The sequence below is a fragment of the Protomyctophum bolini genome (genome assembly GCF_963924005.1).
Source record: "Protomyctophum bolini genome assembly, chromosome: 2".
NCBI lineage: Eukaryota > Metazoa > Chordata > Actinopteri > Myctophiformes > Myctophidae > Protomyctophum > Protomyctophum bolini.
In genome coordinates this window covers 38,511,615-38,533,430 of record NC_137863.1, presented here as the reverse complement: position 1 = coordinate 38,533,430, position 21,816 = coordinate 38,511,615, and the positions used below count along the sequence as shown (strand labels likewise).

The window sequence follows — 21,816 nt, the reverse complement described above, 5'->3', positions numbered from 1 at the left end:
TGGAGAAAGTCGTCTCTGTCGAGTGGAAACCTCGTATGTGACAAAACTGTTTCCAAATTCCAATTCGAAAGTAGAAAAAGCAGCACATCTACACGCTCAAAGGCAAAGCGACGAGCTTGTGGATCTGCTACTTTTGAGTGACTCTGTAGTATGACCGAGTAGTGTGTTCATTTATGGACGAGTTAAGAGGTCGACGAAAGTGATAAACGCAAGCATGTAAACAACATCTCTACTTCAGCGCCAAGTCTTCTAATGTCCCCACACTGCCCAGCCCCAGAAATCTACGTTCTCATGGCTTGCGTGACCTTACCACCACCACACCCCCTCTAGTCCACACTCCACAAAACGGTCCCTTAGGGGTTACCGTCGCACATACATACATACATACAGTCAAGGTCAGTCCTTTGAGCTTGCCTGGTCTGACATCATCATTCCTCGGTTTGCTAATGAGGCTCATTATACCATTCCCATTTCCCACTTGGTCAGACGAGGCTTAATCCTGCTCCGATAATCCTCCGACCTGTGGCAGTACTTATACTACTAATATACTAGACCCAGTGGGGAGAGAGGACCACCCCATGGGAGTACTTATTATATATACTAGACCCAGTGGGGAGAGAGGACCACCCCATGGCAGTACTTAATATATACTAGACCCAGTGGGGAGAGAGGACCACCCCATGGGAGTACTTAATATATACTAGACCCAGTGGGGAGAGAGGACCACCCCATGGCAGTACTTAATATATACTAGACCCAGTGGGGAGAGGGTCCTGTCTGTGGCAGTACTTATACTAGACAGTAGAGACCTGCGGATGAGCTTTTTTGTCACCCGAATCCGTGTGTGGATATTCATATCCGACCATATGCATCTGCATTAATACATTATTCCAATTTATCAATCCGCAACCATCCGCGGATTGCGGGTGGTTATATATTATTATATGTTATATATTCCTCTGCCTAGTAGGAAAGTCTGTGAAAGATTTCACATAAATTGCACGCTGCGTTCATGATTTGAGGCTTTTTGTTCAAAACGGGCCAATCCTACCAACTTTGAAAGCCAATGTTAGCCAATTAGGATGGAATATGAAATATCGGACAGATCCGGCTTGAACACATAGAGATAGTGTGAAACGTCGGCCTCCTGGTGGCGCAATGACAGGCCGTTCTGGAAAATTTGGGGTGTGTGTGTGCAAAATTTGGCATCGACCGGGTTAACTGTGCCGGAGATTAGCTGGTAACAGACGGATGGACGGACACACACACACACACACACGGACGGAGTGCAAAACATACTCTCTCCCCATGCCTTCGGCCTGGTGGAGACAACAAAAACTAAAAAGTGTTACGGTGAGCAAAGCCGATCACAAGTCTAGGAAATAAGGTTGTTCACGTTGATAACAGCTGATAATAGATGATCATAATGTTATGGCTGTTAACGGAAAACTTTATTCCAAGGGCAGAAAACAAGTTTCTTGGGTTCATGGCACTCATGGCACTACGCACTAAGTTCAAACTCAGTCTAGTTATAGCTTAAATACAGAGCAAATCCACATGCTTCAGGTTGGCAGTGACTCATACATTGTAAAGCTCTTTGAAAAGCGTTGAGAGTAAGACTAGAAACACACTATATAACTGCCAGACTCCACTTGAGCTCTGATGCAGCCTAGCAGCTCTGAGATACAAATGATTGGACGTCTCGTATCTCTGCATCAGTTACCATGGAAATAAGTCAATTTGGGCGCCGCCGGGGCCTTCCCAGGGGGATGCCACTGATGTGACGGGAGAGGATGCGGACAAATAAGATAAAGGACAGTATCCTACACAGTATGGAGGATATTTGGTAGAAGGTAACACTCTCTGCTGCCTGTGCAGATAACTCTAGAGAGCATCTAAGTCACGACAGTCAGCAAAAGATGTTTCAAGTTCTATGAAACGAATTTATACGAGCAACGGTATAGGCAGCTAAGCTCCTGAACACAGCAGAGTCAGAGAAATGTCTTTCAGCCAACAAACAGCTTCAAAAATAAATATAGAATATTTGGTTATTCAGTCACACTTAACCCTTTAAATAAATAGCAGATCTACAAGCTCGTAGCACGGCGCTAATTTTCAACAGCTAAAGTTTCAAATAATGGTTAAAGTGGTTAAATGCTAAGGTGACACAGATGCGTTCCTATGATCTTAATGGGTTAAGGGCCAAATTACATTTTTTCCCCACAATTATGAAAGCTGAACAATCTGGAAACCAAAATGATTAGCACTTCCAAATGACCGGGCCATCCTCTGACACAAAACACTTTTCTCATGTGGGTTCCCTTCAGTTTTTCTGCCCCGATAACCTCTGGCAGAACTAGCTATGTCCATGGCTGCCATGAGGCCTGGGCTTGGGCATGAAAGCAGCGCAGTGTGGTGCCAGTGTGTGCCAGGCGGAGGCGGGGCCATGTCATGAGGACGGCGGTGCCCAGAGCAGACCTTCAGTGACGATAGTGTCTAACGAGCCTCGTTAGGAATGTTAATTTGGAGAGAAGGGAGGGGGGGGGAGAGAGAGAGAGAGAGAGAGAGGAAAGGGAACCAGAGCGAGCAAGTGTTCGTTTTGTGGACTAAACTTTTGTCAGCTACCCCTCGACATACGCCATGTCCTAGAATGAGCGAATAAGGGAAGGGGAGAAACGTCGCGTGATTCTCTGTTTGACTGCAAAAACGTTCATGTGTGTCTCAAAGAATATGTTTATTAGCAGTATCTCGGAAAATTTCGAATATTTGGCGATCCCCTTTTAAAGTTTTCACTGCATCGGTGGTTGTTGCAATCACCTGCACTAAAATACTTCACCATATGTTGCGCTATGACGAAAAACCCCATAAGATTAACATAACTATGTGTAAGTTCCCTACTGCAATTCCAATGGTAAGCTGTGTTGTTTTCATCCCATGAAGCAATGGTGGTTTCGGACACGCCCCGAAATACCCGAATGTGTCTCTCTCAAAGAATAAAAACGAAAAAAAAACTAAGCTCTGAATCAACTGTAGACTTACTCGACTAAAACTAGGATGCCCATATGAATACGGGCTAAAAGAGAAAGTGAGACAGAAACAGAGTTCCACATATAGGAGCTCCTTGACAGAGAAAGCCCTGCCTCAGTTTGCTATGCTGCAGACAGCCCGACTGACAAAAGCTAGAATAACAGTAACAGTAACACAATAACAGTTGAGTTGCTATAAGAAAGAAGTTACCACGGAGCATAGCACATTATCTTTGAGTAGAGAGAGGCTCATCATTAGATTAACCACATGCACCGTAGCGTAGCATCCCTATTCTGGGATTGTTATAATAGGCGATCGTTTAACAAAAATAGCCCGCAACAAGCTCGCAATGCGAATGACCAAGTTGAACCTTGAACTGAGCACTATCAGTCAGTGGACTCATCCACCGTCACAGCTTAATGCACTGTGCAGTGTGCATGCATGTCTTTATCAATCATCATAATTCAGTTCAGTTCAGTTTATTTTCGGAAGGAGGACATACAGTTCATACATAGCACACATAGTTTCCATCTTTTTTTCTTTTTCTTTGTCTTCTACTGTACATCCTGACAGTTTTCTGAAAAAGCTATGTTTCTATGTCAGTCGTTCTGTGATTTTTCAAAAATAGCAGACCTACAAGCTCGTAGCGCGCCACTCAGTGGCACGCTATGAGCTTGTAGATCTGCTATTTTTCAATAGCTAAAGCATAACATAACACCAAAAGGGGTTCCCGCCCAGAATGGATTTTAACATGTGAACTCCACACACAATATACACCCCCCCTTCATTGCATGCCCACGAGTTTGGTTAGTTGGAGCCACTTGTAGCCAAGCGGTGTATGGATTGGTGAGAGTTACAGATAAAATAATGTTCTCTTGTTGCCACGGGTCCTCCTTCACAGCAGCAATGCACTGGTCATTACAATCTATACCGGGGGAATTTAGACCATGACCGCCGTGTCCATATAGCCTGTGGCGAAAACACTAAAAAGACTAGTAAACTTCAACAGTAAACTTCAATTTGGGAAAAGTGACAAATCTTCTTTGTCAGTCCCTATACATTATGCCAATGCTCAATGCCCAACGTGCCCTTTCCAATCGAGTGGCTAAAGGAGGAGAGGAGAACGATGCATGAGAACGCCCAAATAACGGAATAAAATGCCTCTGTCCACCTATTGCTAGTTATGTCATTGTTGCACACTCAGTGTTACCGTGGCTTCTTGCCCTCACGTTATTGATGAGATCGTTTTGTGATTAAACCCGCTGCACGGTATTGAATACACACACGTACATGAAGAACAACACAGGGTTATATCGGTGCGCCAAGAAAGTCTATACAGCCAGCCTTGCTGCGTCTGCTGCTGGCAATGCATTTAAATCAAAGTTATTTATAACTCTGTACCGTTGTGCCAGCTCTCTCTCTCTCTCTCTCTCTCTCTGTGTGTTCAGCCCTGAGGCCAGGTACAGCGCGCTACGACAAAGCAGAGCGCAATTAAGACAATTGGAAACAAATGCTGATCAATTAACCCCTGGCACAGCAGAGCCCCAAATCACACACCCCTACTACCACAATCACACGGACAACCAACTAACAGCCTATAAAGCCACATCGTAGCGGTCCTTCAGGGCTACAACTGTGACTGCAGATCCTATAAAGTGTGGCAATAAGCAGCTTAAATTTGGGGAATTCAGTCCCTGCATATGCCCAATGGCCAACATGTGCGATTTCAGATTGTCTGGCCATCCCACTGAGCAGGTGAATGCATGAGAATGGAGAGAGTTCACACAATTGCGACAATCAGTGAAACATCATCCCCATCAGTCCTTGCAATCAAATTTGGGACAAAATGTCAAGCGTCGTCTTCATCAGTCCTTGATTGGGAGTCGAGACGATCAAATTTGGGACAATAACTGATAAATTGGTCCCCGTCTGGGAACTGGGCTTCATCTCTGGTCAAGTCAGATGTTCTCCTTCCTCACTCGCCTGAGTGTGCCAAAGGTCAACGCCCGTCCCCGACTTCAGGATACTTTCACATGCATGAGAACGGACTGAGGACAGAGTGACTTTTCTTCACTTTACAGTGGTTTATATTGTTGCCATGATGTTATGCTACACAGACAGTGGGCTCAGTCGTAAACTTTGCCAACCCAGATGGCCACGGTCTTCCACAACAGCTTGCTTTAGGTCAGTCACAGTACAAATCTGCCACAAAGATCTCATTGACCGTCTCTGTGTGCACTGAGGGCCCACTATATCGTCTCCAACGACGATCGAACGAGACACTGTCTCCACTGAGGACAGACGCGGCGGGGGTGACAGTTAAGCACATGTCCTCTAGCGTCCCTATGGCAAGGAGAATTCAGAAGAAAATAGCAAATCTACAAGCTGAACACGTTGAGGGCTTGTATGAGCTATTTTCATTGACGTCTAACCTCTACAGCCCCTACAGCCTACTGAAGTGTGTGCACAACAATTAAGGAAATATACACTCCGACACTTACAAACCGTGCACACACACACACACACACACACACAGACAGTCAGTACCCCAGGTGAAGGAGTTTATGCATCATCTCGGGGTCTTGTTCACGACAAACGATCTGATGGGAGGACGGAAGGAGATCAGCCTAGAGAATCGGAGCGGCAGGGACGGTATTGCAGTGGCTGTACCGCTCACTGTTGTGACGAAAAGAGAGCTGAGCCAGAAGGCAAAGCTCTCCGTCTACGGAGCAATCTTCCTTCCTACTCTCACCTATGATCATGAAGCGTGGGTCATGACCGAAAGAATAAGGTCACGAATACAAGCGTGGACGAAATGAGTTTTCTCCGACGGGTGGCTGGCATCTCCCTTAGAGATAGGGTGAGAAGTTCAGTCACACGAGAGAGACTCGGAGTAGAGTCTCTCTCGCTGCTTCTTCGCCTGGAAAAGAGCCAGCTTAGGTGGTGCGGGCATCTGGTTATAGGATGCCTCTCGAGTGTCTCCCTAGGGAGGTCCTCGATGCACGTCCCACTGGGAGGAGACCCCGTGGCAGACCAAGCATGAGATGGAGGGATTACATTGCCACACTGGAACGCCTCGGGGATCACCCAGGAGGAAGTTACTAATGTTGCTCTGGAGAGGGCAGTCTGGAGCTCTCTGGTGGAGCTGTTGCCCCCGCGACCCCGACTATGGATAAGCGGTTGAAGATGGATGGATGGATATGTGTACGTGTGTGTGTGTGTGTGTGTGTGTGTGTGTGTGAAAATATCGTCGCTGTTGGATGAAAACCTTGTTTGTCCAACACTGTTACTTTTCAGGAAATGGAAAAAAAAAACTTGTTCTTGATCCACTGTAATTATTTAGCTCTTGTTAATACTTTTCCTTTGTTAAATATTTAGAAAAGCCCACTACTTGTCAGCCAGTCCATATAAGCCCAACTATACTGATAAATGTTGGAGAAACTGTGACATGATTGGTGACCATACTGCCATATATTTAAAACCAACCCCCCTACTATTGATCAGTGGCTACAAAAAGTTAAACAAATATATAAGATGGAATACATGACAGCCCAGTTACAAATTATGCTCCCCAACTTCAAAAGGAGATGGGAGTTAGTGGCAGATTATCTGGGAGTTAGTGGCAGATTATCTGGAAGCAGATTCTACAAATGGGCAGAAACGTTCCCCAGATACCCTAAATTAAAACCTCCCATATCACTGTGAAAAGTAAAGGTTTGCCCCCAAGGCACTCTCAAGGCAAACAACACTACTATATATTACTACTTTTTTCCCCCTTTTTTCTTGTAATTTATTTTACTTTTACACTTAAAAAGAAAAAAAAAAGGAACTGAGAGAAAAGGAACATGTCTTGTAATATGAAATGAAATTGCCTGCAAATTATTCTATAATGGCAATAAACAAGTTAAAAAAAGAAAAGCCCACTACACAGGCATGCTAGTATAAGGTAGAATATGTTAATGCAAAAATCACGGTGGCTGTGAGACATTTCCAAGGTCATGTCTCACCTAGACACAGGATCTAACACCATCTTCGACTCAATTGAGCCCCAGGCAGGTTCCATTATCTCCATGGTAAAAAAATGTCAGCACTTGCACAGGAAACCTCTGTGTGTGGAATGTAGCGATGCGAGTGAAAAAAGTTAAATTTGGCTTTGGGTGACTGAAAAGACTACATACTTCATGAGTCCTATCTAGACTTCTTCAGGCCACTGTGTTACATCAATATGCCTGGCAGGCAGATAAAGCCTATATAAGGCCTCGGAGGGGCAGCCTTACCAGTCTAATAGAGCGAGGGAAGGAAGACAAAAAAATCCCACAGAGAGCCAATTTACACACAAATAAAAAGGAGAGAAGAGAATGGAAGCCTCCCACGCCAGTTCTGTTTCAAAGAGAACTTAAGCACTGCTTGTGTATGTTCTATACTATCTATATAAAGCAGTTATTCCTGCACTCAATGCATTTTTTTTTAGGATGATAATATAGCAAGGAAGAAGACTGTGGTGAGCCAGCGACCTAAGCCACACTCCTAAAAAAGGAAATTGGAAGTTAGAATGTGGCTTCGTTTTCTCTTTTTTTCCGACAAGCACGCAAGTTGTGATTTTCGGTCGGGACAAGACTGGCAATTAGCGAATTGGGTGTTGCCACGTTAAACGGGTGGATACATAATGTGGGAAAAGCATGGAACCATAAAGTGTAGACAGCCTGAACAAAACAAAAAGGGATGGTTTATATGTTTCTGCAGCCAATTTCATATGCATGCACGTCCACGCACACCCATGCATGCACGCACGCGCACGCACGCACACACATGTCAGCCTGACTTTTTTTTTTTACTAGAGTTAGACATAATTTTGGTAAAACCTCTTACACTATCCAGGAACACGGACACTCTGTTCCTGCACCAACGTCCCATGTCTAAATGACTCAATCGCAATGCAGGTTAACTTAAAACGCTTTGATGTACCGTGAGAGAACATTTTCGGGATTTCAGTTCGACCATAGACTGTAAAGAATGTATGGTGGAAGAGAGCCCTGCCATCACACCACTATAATAACTCACGTCTTTACTGTGAACTAAGTTAATGCGACATATTGTCTTTGGCCCCATTCTACTTTCCTAATCCCCATTAGTGGGATATTGGTCACTTGTTTCTCAACTAGTGACACAATTTTACATTAAACCAGATCACTAATTCTGTAGGATTGGGGTCAGGTCAAAGGGCACTGTTCACGTGGTTATACAAACACTTAATTAAAACCCTCCCCTTCCGAGTACCACCACGTTTAACTGCCTGGACTCTGTCCTGCAATTGAGGAATAGGAACCGCATGACAAATATAATGTACCCATAATAAAAAGCAACACTTGAACGCCACTGCAGCATCATTCCCTATTTTTGGCAAAGAGAATTGGTGTACTTGTACTGTGCAGTGAAAAGATGTGCCGTACAATTGCAACTCATGTCCTTTTGACTCAGATTAAATGGTTTAAGTGGTTAGAAACACAATTAACTGCATGCTAATCTGCAGATGATCAGAGATCTCCATCAACCGATACATCTGGGGACTTCTAAATTCAATATGTGGACTAGAACAGTGGCAAGAATGGGCGCTGACAAATGCTGTACGCCCAGAACTATTCAGCGTTCCAATATGGACTGCACTCCATTTGTCTTTGCATTGGTTCTGCAATGCTATCATTTTTTATTTCCGCCCAGTTTTAGCCCAGACTTCGAATTTAGTTAGATGTCAGCAGACAGACATACAGTATCAGTGTGTCTATGTGTGCATGCGTGTGTTTGTGCGTCTGGCAACGAATGTATTTGCGCGCATGTGTGTGTGTGAGAGCGAGAGCAAAGTGCTTGCTGATTGTCCGTTCTGTCCGACCCCCATCCTCTGCACCTTTTGGCAGATAGACGGCAGCTCTCTGGAGGGAGAATGAGAAAACATATCAATCTCAATTGGCCCCAGAGAGCCACGCTGCAGAGACGCCGAGGCGTGGGGCAGTCATTTCACAGCCATCAGCCATCATTACCTGGCGGGACACTAAAGCGCCCGACCCCATGGGGTTGAAGTAATGACCCGGACAGAGGACACCATCCCGTTCGAAATGGTCGGGTGGAAACCTTGCATGTCCAAAAACGGATAGCAAAAATATCACAATGCATCGCTTGGAGATCAGTTATTTCGCTACTGTTCTGTGACACACACAATTTGCAGAAACAATCTCTGTGAAAGAACTAAGAAGGGACATCCGCACACTGCCACTTGCTAGTTCAGAGCAATTTTATTGAGCAACGTTTCGGTCTTGCGACAATAAAATTGCTCTGAACTGGCAAGTGGCAGTGTGCGGATGTCCCTTCTTTCACATTGTATACTCTCTGTCATCATCGCACCTGCTCCAAATTGCCTGCCGGGTGTGCGGAAGTCTTCTCTCTACAGAAACAATCTCTGAAGTGCTCACAGTATATGCAAACACGCAAGCGTACTGATCCCTTCTCTATTGCTCTCAGCATCTTCTTTATCATATACAGTACACAGAGGCACACGCACACATACTTCAGCTCAAGAACTAATCCTCTTCTGCCACATCTTCTAACCTCCGCTCCCAGCGGGCGCGCGCACACACACACACACACACACACACACACACACACACACACACACACACACACACACACACACACACACACACACACACACACACACACACACACACACACACACACACACACACACACACACACACACACACACACACACACACACACACACACACACACACACACACACACACACACACACACACACACACACACACACCCTGGTGCATGGACATGGTAATTACGACGCAGTGAAAGAATGACAGGAAACGGCCCCTCCCTCCATGTCCAATCAGGGATTAAAAACGAGAGTTGAAATCTCTCATGTGATTATAGACGGTGGGTCCATGTGTGTGTGTGGGGGGGGGGGGTCAGCCTCGGGTCAAGTTCACTGCACTGCAAACTGCACGCTGGCCAGTTTATTAAGTTGTTCATTACCGACATGGCCAAATGGCCATAGGACACCATCACCACACTACAATCAGCATGCCACAACCTCCATTATTCCAGTATAGTGCAGCTTCGCCACTGAACGTTGCATTATGATTTGTGCATCTTTGTTAGCGGACTGAAGATTAACTACAGCTCCAACAGGCAATGCAGTCTTTAAAAAATAAGACATCCGTTATTCCATCTGTTGTTACGATATCCAAAATCCAAAATTGTATCTAGTTTTTTGTCAAAATATTGGCATATTTCCCAGACAGCAAAATCTCGGTTTTCTAATTCTTCCGGTCTTTGTTGGAAATAAATAAAATAAATACATTTTAAAAAGCTGTGTTTTAGTTTTAACTTATACTGTACATGTAGTCACTTTCAGACTGTACTTCTGTACTGTACTACAGACACATACAGAAAAAGAGATTTGAATTGTATGGTCTGTGAGCAGCATGATGGAGAATGGATCAGATTGCTTGCTGTGGACACCAGAAGGAAAGAGAGACGAGATGAATAGAATCATGAGATTCTATGCCAGTGGGGCAACGTGGGCAGACTTCACTCTCTCTCTCTTCCTGTTGTTGGCTCCGTATCACACACACCCAATGCGTGTGGCTTTACAGATGTGTAGAACAGAGCTCAGGCGCTGGCAAGAATCAGGACAACAGACAACACTTTCACGTAACAGCTGTTAGCTCATTAACACAAATTAATGAGCTCAGTGGTCACTGCATCTTGTATAATGATTTACAGAGGCGGCATCCTTCTTAAGGCTCATGTGTATACAGTATACACTTAGGATTTCACTTATTGGTCAGTTATTAACCCCTTTTGGTGTTTTAAACATTATGTTATAATTTAGCTATGGAAAAATAGCAGATCTACAAGCTCATAGCGCGCCACTCTACGAGCTTGTAGGTCTGCTATTTTTGAAAAATCATGAACATGTGGTGCAAAGCTTTGAATATATACTCTTTCAGAGCGAACGTTTTTAACTCAAATCTTTGCTTCTGGGAGGTGGTCCCTGGAACAACACATTTTCAGATGGGGGTCAGCGGCCAATTTCATATATTTGTGGGGGTCCTTGACATGAAATATTGAGAACCACTGATATAGAAACATGAGGTTTTTCAGAAAAAAATACATTTAAAAAAATACTTTTTTTTAAATTTCGACGTCAGGCCTAAATGGGTTAACATCCCTAGGACTTACACCCCTTCGCACATACTATAATTAGCAAACACAAGTTAGCTATCCATCCTTTCCCTTCCCCACAATGCTCCAGACTACTTATGTAGACTCTTTTTTTCTTACTCCAAATCTAAAGTGACCGGTTTCTAGCAGAGGATTTTAAAGTATTGTAACTGCAAACCTACTGTACTATACTGCTTTAATAACCTTCTATAGCAGGTGGGTGTGAGTCTGCAGGAAGAAATATCAGCAGAGCTATTTGTTTTCGCCTGCCGTGCCATAAAATTGGGGTTATGAAACAGGAGCCATCCAATTACAATGTTTTGTTTTTGTCTCGGTCTAAAATTTCGGATGATTTCTCGCCTCAAAAACGGTCCAATAACCACACACAGAACAGAAGCAACCCTTTGCTTAATGTGTGTATAAATAGTATACAGAACTATACACATTGCCTTGACCGAGCAGAAATGAAAGGCAATAAATAAATTGCCCGGTAAATTGATGCAGCAGGGTGAGCAGCGTTCTTGTACATAGAAATATAGTGACCGAGAGAAACATTTCTTCTTTTTAAAATATCCTTCAGAAAGAGAGAGCACAGAACACTGCAAGGATACAGCAATTCAGCATAGAGGTGCACTGGTGCAGTAAGTGATATTTTATTGTTACAATAAGTGTTAAATACCGTCGCTCTATGCCGTATTCCCATAGCAATCACTGCTATAGATTATTCAGTAACAGCGGTTCTCTTTAGTGAAGAGAGCAATATTTCTTTCATGTCAGGATACCAATTCCATCCAATCAGGACTGGAGAGAGAACTCATGCAGGAACAGGATAAATAAGAGAAATTGGAATTGATTAAACAGAGCAGACAATGGAATTTGGAACCCTATTGAAGCTGACAAATGGAGAGTGGTCTTTTCGTTTTAACCAAAAACATATTACTTGCAGCATATAGTTTTTTCCACTACCAACCCACCAGTAGGACCAACACCATCTGCAACAGCACCAACACACAGGGTAAGGGTTCAAAGTCTAAGATACTGTCCTAGACGTTCTGTTCTGTTCTGTGTGCGGCCGATGTGGAGCAAACAGCAGAATATAGTGAAAAGCTTTTAGTGTCATTCAATAAAGCCATTTAGTGGCACTTCATACCGTATCACCACTTAAATCTGTCGGAGGCAAAAGCAGCAACAGTCTTAATGACATTACAGACAATTGCTGAAAGTAATTCTAATGGTCCAAGATTTGGTTCAGAACAGCAGCCCTTCTATCCAATTAGGCCGACTAGCCTTTGAACACCACCTGACTGGATTTAATCTTGATTTAGATATCCCACCACAGTGAAATCCAATAGAATATGCAGTGGTAGAGCGTGTGTGTGGCTACTTGATTGAGAGGTAGAGCTGAAGTTAAATGGAGCGAGGGAGAGAGAGAGAGAGAGAGAGAGAGAGAGAGAGAGAGAGAGAGAGAGAGAGAGAGAGAGCTCGGCAAGTGGCATGCAGCAAACGGTCAAGCAGGTTGGGAATAGAACCGGGGACTCACTGTAGTGACTCCAGACCAAACAAACTAGTCAAAGACTACTAAAAACTGTCATATTGCAAAAGACTAGAATTGTTTAATCAGACGAAACATAATTTTTCCCCATGCAAATTGCAAAAAGCCTGCAGCACGCGACTCACTCATTCTCATGCCAGTTGCCGCGTGTTTCCACACACGCCACCACCCGCCTCCCCGTTCTCGACATGACAGCGCGAGCTGCGAGCGGAGAGAGAAGAAAATGAATCCGCAGCATGACAGGCAACGCTGAAGCTAAATAATATGGATATAGGTCTAGTGCTGGTTGATGTGTTTGTATAAGCGTTATCCTATGTCCTGAGTCCTGACGTCACTCACTCATCCCATGGTTCATGGAAGTGTTTCTCTATGGAGAATAACATGGGGTCATCTTAAATCGTCTCAAAAATAAACAAACTGTCTCGGCAATATTGTTGGGGAGGTGTCTCTGTATTGTTTACGATAGTCAGTCATTCATATTTGATACAGTCTGTCGTGTAGTCGGGGCCAGAGGAGCGGGTAGGCGGGAGGGCCAGAGGAGGCGGGTATAGCGTGCCACCGAGTGGCACGCTACGAGCTTGTAGGTCTGCTATTTTTGAAAAATCAAAATGGGTTAAGGCATTAGAGCTTATGTGGTACGTGCCCTAACCGCTCGGATATTGGGTCGGCCAACATTTAATATAGCTTACAACAGAAAAGAATGCACATAAGGAACTTCATCTTTTCTCCCACAAAAGCACAGTTCCCTTTCATCTAAAGCGAGAGAGAAGTTAAGTGAAATGTGCCATATCTGATATGTCGCTTGTTACCAGAACTATGGCTCGTCTCAACCATCATGGCCAGAGAACAGAAGCAGCCGTGCCATTGGCCAGAAAACAGTTGGTGCCAGAATACCGTTTGCGTCGGTAGGAAACAATTATCTCAACACAGCACGCACGACACAAATAAATTAAAGTGTTTCATCGCAGTGTGACAACTCCATTATTTCACCATGATGAAAGGTTCTACGAACTTCAGTTGTTTTAAGCATCTCAGACCGAGCTAATCATTTCACCGACCTTGGTAGTGTTACATCCAACTGAAGTACTAAGGTGAGTCTGAAATGGCTGTAATTATTCACATCCAGTCCAGTGAACAGAACCCAAACCAGCCGCCTCCATGCTTTAGAGATTATTTGTGAATTACCTTCCACTTGCCCTGCTAAATGTGGTTTAGCTTGTGCGTGCGTGTGAGTGTGCGTGCGTGTGAGTGTGTGTGCGTGCGTGAGGGTTCATCCTAGCGTTTGACTCTAATGAGTCATGTTTCCGCTACAGGACCAAACAGAGCTAATCAGGCATAATCAATTTCTGTGTGACTCATTTCCTCACAAGTCAGCCCCACCATACCACCGGGTAAGAACCCACCTGTAGGCCTGTCACAATCATCACATGTTCACCTGGTCGCAATTCGTTTGTGCTAATCACAATTATTTGGCATGATTGTTATTAGAATCATTTCCAGTCATCTGTATAAACACAGCTGGACGAAATCAACAGAGCATTTTAGACATTGTTCTGTTGGTGTAAAATGGATTACAAATTGTTCAAATATTCTTTGTTGTTTGTATGACAATCGTCATAATAATGGTGACAGGCCTACCCCCCTGAGTCCTGACCCTGCCATGTGTCAGGTGACAGGTCCCACTATACCGTCGCCCGCAGGCCTACGCACCTTCGTCTGGGTCGTTCCTGGCGGAGGCCTCCAGCAGCGCCACGCTGGCGGCGAACGACACGTGCCTCTTGGCGGGGTGGCCGCTGGCGTTGCCGCCGCGGTTGCCCTTCTTGTCGGCCTTGCGCTTCTTGCTCTGCATCTCCTTCTCGTAGACGGCCCAGCGCTTCAGCTGCTGCGTGCGCCGCTTCTGCGCCGTCCGAAGCCTCTCCAGGCTGGGCACCTTGTCCAGCTGCTGGAGCTCCTGCAACAGCTCCAGGTGGTTCGCCATGGCGCCTGGAAGAGCGGCTAGGTCGGAGAGGGTGGCGGGCGGCCGGTGGTGGTTACGGAGATGGTGTGCGTGTGTGGGGGAGGGGGGTTAGGAAAAGACGGTGGTCTTTTTCTAGCGAGGACTGCACCTTCGGCCGTGGCCTCCTCCCATCTTCAGCAGCGTTTTTTCACCCCTTGCCGTCACCAGAAGCACATTTCCCTGCAGGAGGTTGTAGAAAGGAAAGGAAAAGGAGATGAAAGAAGAGAGAAGAAAAGAGAGATGGGGGGGAAAGAGGCAGAGAAACATGCTGGACGTTAAATTGAGGAGTTAAAGGTCTGAATCTATAATGTGGGTAAACAGTAGACTCTTTCTATTGTATTTTGGTGTAAGACACTTTCCGAGTTCACCCAGCGACTCCATAAGAATAACAATGCTAAACAATAAACCACTTCAACATACAACAATCACACCGGAAATCAATATTCACCACAACCTTCAAATTTCCCATTTCACAGAATTAGATTGGAGCTTTAAGTCATGCCGAGTCCATAGACAAGACTCAACCACATACGTTTATAGTAGGCTACAGTTTATGAATTCATGGGGAAATAAAATGCAGAAGAAGGCACACTGTATGCAGCCATGCAAGGAACGGTCGCATACACTGGAGACACATTGAGGTTTTAGGTACTTATCTAGAGCTCAGCTAACTGCTTTGACCGCAACGATATTAGTGCTTCCATTCCCGGCGTTCTCATCAATAAAACAACAGCTTATGTAATGGTAGTACCGTCCGTGTCAATACTTTATGTGGCACATGATTTGCATGACATTTGGATCACTTTCCTTGTCACACTAATAACATAGCTCCAGCTGCTTAGACAGAGGATATCACCCACTCTTCTTGTCACGCTGCTAATAACATAGCTCCGGTTGAGGATATACCACCCACTCTATAGCATCATGTCTGTGAAACAAATGACACAGACAATCATACCACCGTTACATCCAATGCTAATAGGATCGTATCAACGTGAAATTTGTATTATGTACAACATGTGGACAGGGTGCCATGAACATCCCCAACGTCCCTATTTTGGGCAAGTCATCATACGGTAGGTGACATTTTCTAAACGTTTTCAAAAGTAGTGAAATGTACAAGCTCTACAAACTCACGACAGGTGTCAATGGGGGCTTAAGTGGTTAAAGGAGCACTTCAAGTACTGTGAGTGGATTGAATTCTTTCCATTTACACGCAGAGCTGTTATAGTCCTTCATCCGTTTACCACTTCCTGAGATCAAACTTTGATGACTTGGGAGAGTTTCCTTTTCCATGTCTCTTGGTGTCATTATTAATTTCAGTTAGCAGTCAGGCGTGTAAAGAATGAGAACTTTATTTTCTAGGGGGGTGCACGAGGACCCCCTCCTGGGGCTTCTACTACATCTACATGTAACTATTTTAACATATTAATTATTGCAAGATTCTGAAAAGGAAGGTTAAGATAGAAGGTTCAAGCTTATTTCCAACCAAACAAGATTAGTACTGTATATGACATTTTTTTTAAAGGTTACTGTATCTCCCATCTTCAACTAGTGCAAAACAGAGCTCCTAGAAGAAGTAATTTTTTTATTATTCATAGTCTATCCTTTGATTTTGACTGTACTCCCCTATGGCTGTGTACTTAGTCTTACTATTGTAAAGCAATTTGTAAGCCCGTTTCAAAAAGCACTTCATAATTAAAGTTCATTACATTATCATATAATAGAAGCAGCATCAATGTAGTGATGGTGTCTGCCGTCTGGTGTGGTGGAGTTTATGCCGAGCGTGTTCTCAGATATACGCGCGCACACACACACACACACCTCATCTCTCTTCCATGAGAAGTCGTCACAGCGTGCCAAGTTAATTAAATTCAGGCAGGATGTGTGACAAATAGGGAACGCTCCATGTTTTCGTTATGTGTCTTTGATAGTCAATTACATTAGCTTCAGCTGTGGTAGACCCAGGAGCATCAGTCTGATCAAGTTTAGAGCAAAAAGGTAATTAAATGATTGGGAGTGATTAGTGATATTTCAGAAGTCATAATAGAAGCTGGGCCATTGATATGCATACAGTAACGTGTGTATCGTTCCACTGCTGATGCTCCGGTATGTCACACAAGTAATGTACATTGTGTGTGAGAAAAACAAAAGTGAATAACAATACATTAAATACATCAAATAATCCCTCAATCAATGTCACTTCTCCTTCAATTATCACACATGCGTTTTGCATCTAATGCATAGGCCCTACATTCATGTAATGTGCATTATTTACAGTAACAATTCCCTAATGTAAAGATATTAGGGTTGTATGGTTTATAACATTACACTAAACAATGTGTGCATACACACACACAGACACACACAGTAAATTCCCAGTTTGAAGTCGACTCAGAAGAGTGTACAAATGCAAATGGTTCCATGTGTGCAGTCATCAGAGTTAAATTAACCACTTGAACTCCAGCATCCATATAACTGGGAGCGAACATTAGCCAAAAGGCAGTTCTACAAGGCCACACAGCATCACGTCGCCATGCATTGTGAGCTTGTTGATCGGCTGTTTTTGGAGAGAAGAGATTTGTGTAGTCTGTAGACAGAAAAAAAGCAGTCTAAACTACAGTACGGTCCACTAGGAGACAACCATCACCCAACTGCTGAGAACATGGACAGGAAGCCAGCTGTCTAATCACTTCCGTCACTCTCATTCTACATGATTGTGTGTGTGTGTGCGTGCGTGCGTGTGCATTCTCAACTGGCAGCCAAGTGGAATTCCTCCAATCTCGTCCTTGCACACATACCGTAGAGTAGATGTTCTGTACTGTTCTGTCCCAAAGTTGTCAGATATCCAGAACTCGACAGTAACAGTTTCAGGCACACGAACGCGTAAATTCACATTTCGCTTGTCCAGGCACAAAAGTCACTTGTCTGGGTCAAAATTACTCAATTTACTCTAATTTACTTTTTTAATTTAGTTTGTGAATGCATAATGCAGTAAAACAAATAGACTGTTTGTGTTGCAGCCTCGTCCTCAGTCATTCAAATATAAACTAAATTAACTTCTCAAATTTACTTTTCAAATGTTACATGACAACATAACACAATTCGGTGTCATGTTTCACCAAGCATGTAATGCATTGTTGACATTACACAAGAATACTTCTGTTTACTTTTTTCATTTAGTTTGTGAATGCATAATTCAGTCAAACAAATAGACTGTTTGTGTTGCAGCCTCGTCCTCAGTCATTCAAATATAAACTAAATTAACTTCTCAAATTTACTTTTCAAATGTTACACAATTCGGTGTCATGTTTCACCAAGCATGTAATGCATTGTTGACATTACACAAGAATACTTCTGAAGAACTTCTGATCTTTTACACACTTGAGGCTGAAAGCCTGCCAGATGTTGACAACAATGAATGAAATGCACACCAATTAAACAAGCAATAGCAATTTAGCTTAGCTGAATCTCTCTAATCTTGCCTGCTCTGTGTTTCATGCCTACTGCAGTGCTGCTATGACTATGACCCCTTGAATTTCCACCAATTATAAAATGTTCTATGTACTAGGATTATAGATATAATGGTATATCATTTGGGAATTTTTATATTGTAAAATCATGATGTCTTTTCCTGGTTTTAAAATCAATTAAGCCCTGCCTGGCTATTTTATACTTTCAGATATTGTCAATGTTAACGTCACAAAATATCGATAATTATCAAGGTATTAATATGGTTAAAAACTATAAACTATATCAACTATTGTGATATTTGATCTTGTCCATATTACAGCCCAGCCTCTTGAATCATGTCCGTCTACATTACAATAACTCAGCCAGCCTGCCAGCCGCTGCTCAGTGTCCGCTGCACGTGTACATCTCTGTTGTGACAACTGCACCGTGGCTTAAAGCGTTCATCACAGTGGGAGAGAGCCGGGAACACTGGGGAGACCCATCACCTGCAGTATCACTCGCTCCGCTGTCCCAGAGTAAAATATAGGCCCCGCGTTAATGTATGCAGTGCATGGCTGCAGTTCTTGTTTGGCGTCCATATAACCGCCACCTGTTTTTTACGAGGCATGAGTGATGATACTTGATTAGAAATGTATACGCCTACGACTATACATAATTCTTTCAAGCTGCCTTTGTTCACTATGATGGATGATGATCCTTCAGTTCTGCGCTACTTCTGTCATGTCTCTCTGAGTGCAAGAGTGCAACAAGAACATGACATCAATACCGACAGGCCGAGAGGCACAATTTCCCCGTTGACACGAGAAGCATGCGTTTGCACCTATCCTGGATGAAAGCATCTGCCAAATGGAATTAGTCAGGTATAGGCTACACCTGACACTCATTGACAATCTGTGAGTGATTATGATAAGGGCCACGCAGCCACCCACGCAAGTTGTAGAACTTTGGAGTATATTTTGACACTGTACATTTGCTAATTTATCTTACTGCATCTAACTATTAGGAGCAATGGATGCTGGGTGCTATTAATACAGCACCCGGGGAACAGTTACGGGTTGTGTCTTGCAGAGGGACATTTCGACACATAGATTAGGCTTTCAGCTATGGCTGATTTAATACTGTGTCACATGCCCAAAAATAGCTGATCCTCAAGCTCACAACGTGTCACATCCGCAACTCGTGTTGAGCTTGTAGATTGTCTATTCGGCACTCAACAGCCTCATACCACAGAGCAAGCATAAGATGAAAATCCTGCAGCCATATGTTGTTCTGGTACATTCTGTCTCGCTAGTGTAGCACACAAGATAACTTAGACTTTGACGTTCGGCCGTGTCGCTGGCCGAAAAACACAACAAATCCATTAAGTAATGATAGGAAACAGATGCAGCAGGACGTGTTAATATATGCTGGCTGTGCTAAAACAGGAAATACAAACGACATGTGCAACGTCATGCTGGTGAAAGAGCAGACTGCTTTCTTTGAGGATGTGGTTTTTTTTCTTTCCATCATTTTTTTAATATAAAGCCAGGTTGTGAGCAACAGCACATGCACACAAGTTCCACAGTGCCGATTGAATGTTTAAACTCAGAGCCCCGACCCATAATGTCAGGGTTAATTGTATTTTTTATTAATGGCTCAATTTGTACCTGTGCGAATAAAATTGCGACCAGGAAATAAAAGTGTCTGGTGGCGGGGGGTGGTGCTGATATGGACAAAATCAAATGATGATTTGACAAAATATGTCGATATCTTTATTGTGACTATATTGGGAGGTTGACTATTGTTGCTTTCACAAAATATTTACACAACAGAAACACTCGTATCACAATATCCAAAATCCCAGATGACATTGAATCTCATGTTCTACTGTCTTAAGCCCGACACACACCGGCTGCGTCCCCCGCGCGGCGCACACAGCCGCCTCCATTCTTTTCAATGAACCTAACGCACACCGGCTCCGTCCGCCGCGCGGAGCCGCGCCGCGCCGCCCGGCGCGCCGATAGAACACAGTTCTATTTTCCAGGCGGCGCCGCGCAGCAACGCGCCGCGCCGCAGACGGTCGCAGCCGGTGTTTGGTGGGCTTTAGTGGGGCTTGCACTTGCACCTACAATCCTACATCCTCATCCCTTGTTCCATCTGTCACTATGACACAATGAACGAGGAAGAACCATAAAAGGCAAGTATAGCATGCATACTGTACAATGTGTACATATGGTACAGACACGCATATACAGTAAGGGTGCGTTGCGTAACATATGGCAGAGACACGCAGTCCACACATGGGTAAGTAGGAATCTGAGAAAGATACACACAGACATCGAAGAAACAAGACTGACTTGAATATGTCATTTACAGGTTGGCGATATATAATAGTCCTATAAAGAAAATGAGTGCATCCGTTTCACTCTGTGTGTGTGTGTGTGTGTGTGTGTGTGTGTGTGTGTGTGTGTGTGCACCTTGCATCACCAGGTTTGTACTCCAAACAGGAGGTGAAATGTTGACTCTGTCGAATGAATATACCAAGGATTCGTCAGCAACTGACTATGGTTTATAAACAGCTTAAATGTTGCATAGCATAACAGTTGACACATCACATCGCTGTTGAATCCTTGGTGTCTTTACCGTTCACGTGTATTCAGTGAGCAGCTGCAACAGCGTAACAAGCCGCTAATGCCACTAATGAAACAAATCACTACGGAACGGAATTATTATTTCATGCCAAAACATTCAAGTATCAAAATATGTCGAGATGCTGTCGCTCCGGTCCTCCCTCTATCCTATATAACTCTATGGGGAACCCCTGCTCTAATGTGTCCAGACCAAGGGGCCAGCTAGGCACTCCAATGTTGAAGCGCTGGGCCCTAGTGGTAAGAGGAAGGACTGCAGACGGACCCGTGGATTCATGACGAGGAAACCCTGTGCAGCTGACTTTAACATGGAGCGCTCGGTTGCACTTCCACTGACATGAATAGCGGAGGGGGTGGAGCTTCGCGCCAGATCAGTCTCTATCCTTTTAATACTCTATGGTCCAGACTCCAGAGCCCATAGTTGGAGTGGATGGCGACATTGGCGAGCCATCACTGGCTGGCCTCTTGACAAGGCCAGCCAATGAGGAGAAAGTGAGGACTAGTTGCAGGTCTGTTCATGGACAGGCTGACTAGCCAACCTGAAAAAGGCCACAGAAGTGTAGCTTGACATTGGGACCTATACTCCATGGGGAGCTAACACAAAGCACATACGAATCCCATATGCTACATTTTATGCTGAGGGCTGTTATTCCCCCTCCCTCTCATACACACTGTGGTGGTTGAGAGCATGCACGGCTCATCTCTCTCCTACGAGGAGCCGTCTCAGTGGGCAAAGTGAGTGAATTAACTTCAGGCAGGATGTGTGACAAATATGGAGCGTTCAGTCTTTGCTTTATGTGTCTGTCAATGACAGAGACCCAGGAGCATCACTTGATCAAATTGAGAGAAATGGAAATTAAATTACTTTGAGTATAAACGCACACACACACACACACACACACACA

At 44.1% G+C, this 21,816-nt stretch overlaps 1 protein-coding gene across 1 annotated transcript in view; it reads right to left on the bottom strand.

Moving 5' to 3' along the window:
• Positions 1–21,816, bottom strand: part of ppp1r16b (protein phosphatase 1, regulatory subunit 16B) — a 111,835-nt gene that overhangs the window by 68,053 nt on the left and 21,966 nt on the right. Inside the window, exon 2 of the mRNA XM_080784177.1 lies at positions 14,525–14,990. Coding sequence (XP_080640303.1) covers positions 14,525–14,792 — 268 coding nt within the window. The 5' untranslated portion in view covers positions 14,793–14,990. The remainder of the gene's footprint in view (positions 1–14,524; positions 14,991–21,816) is intronic.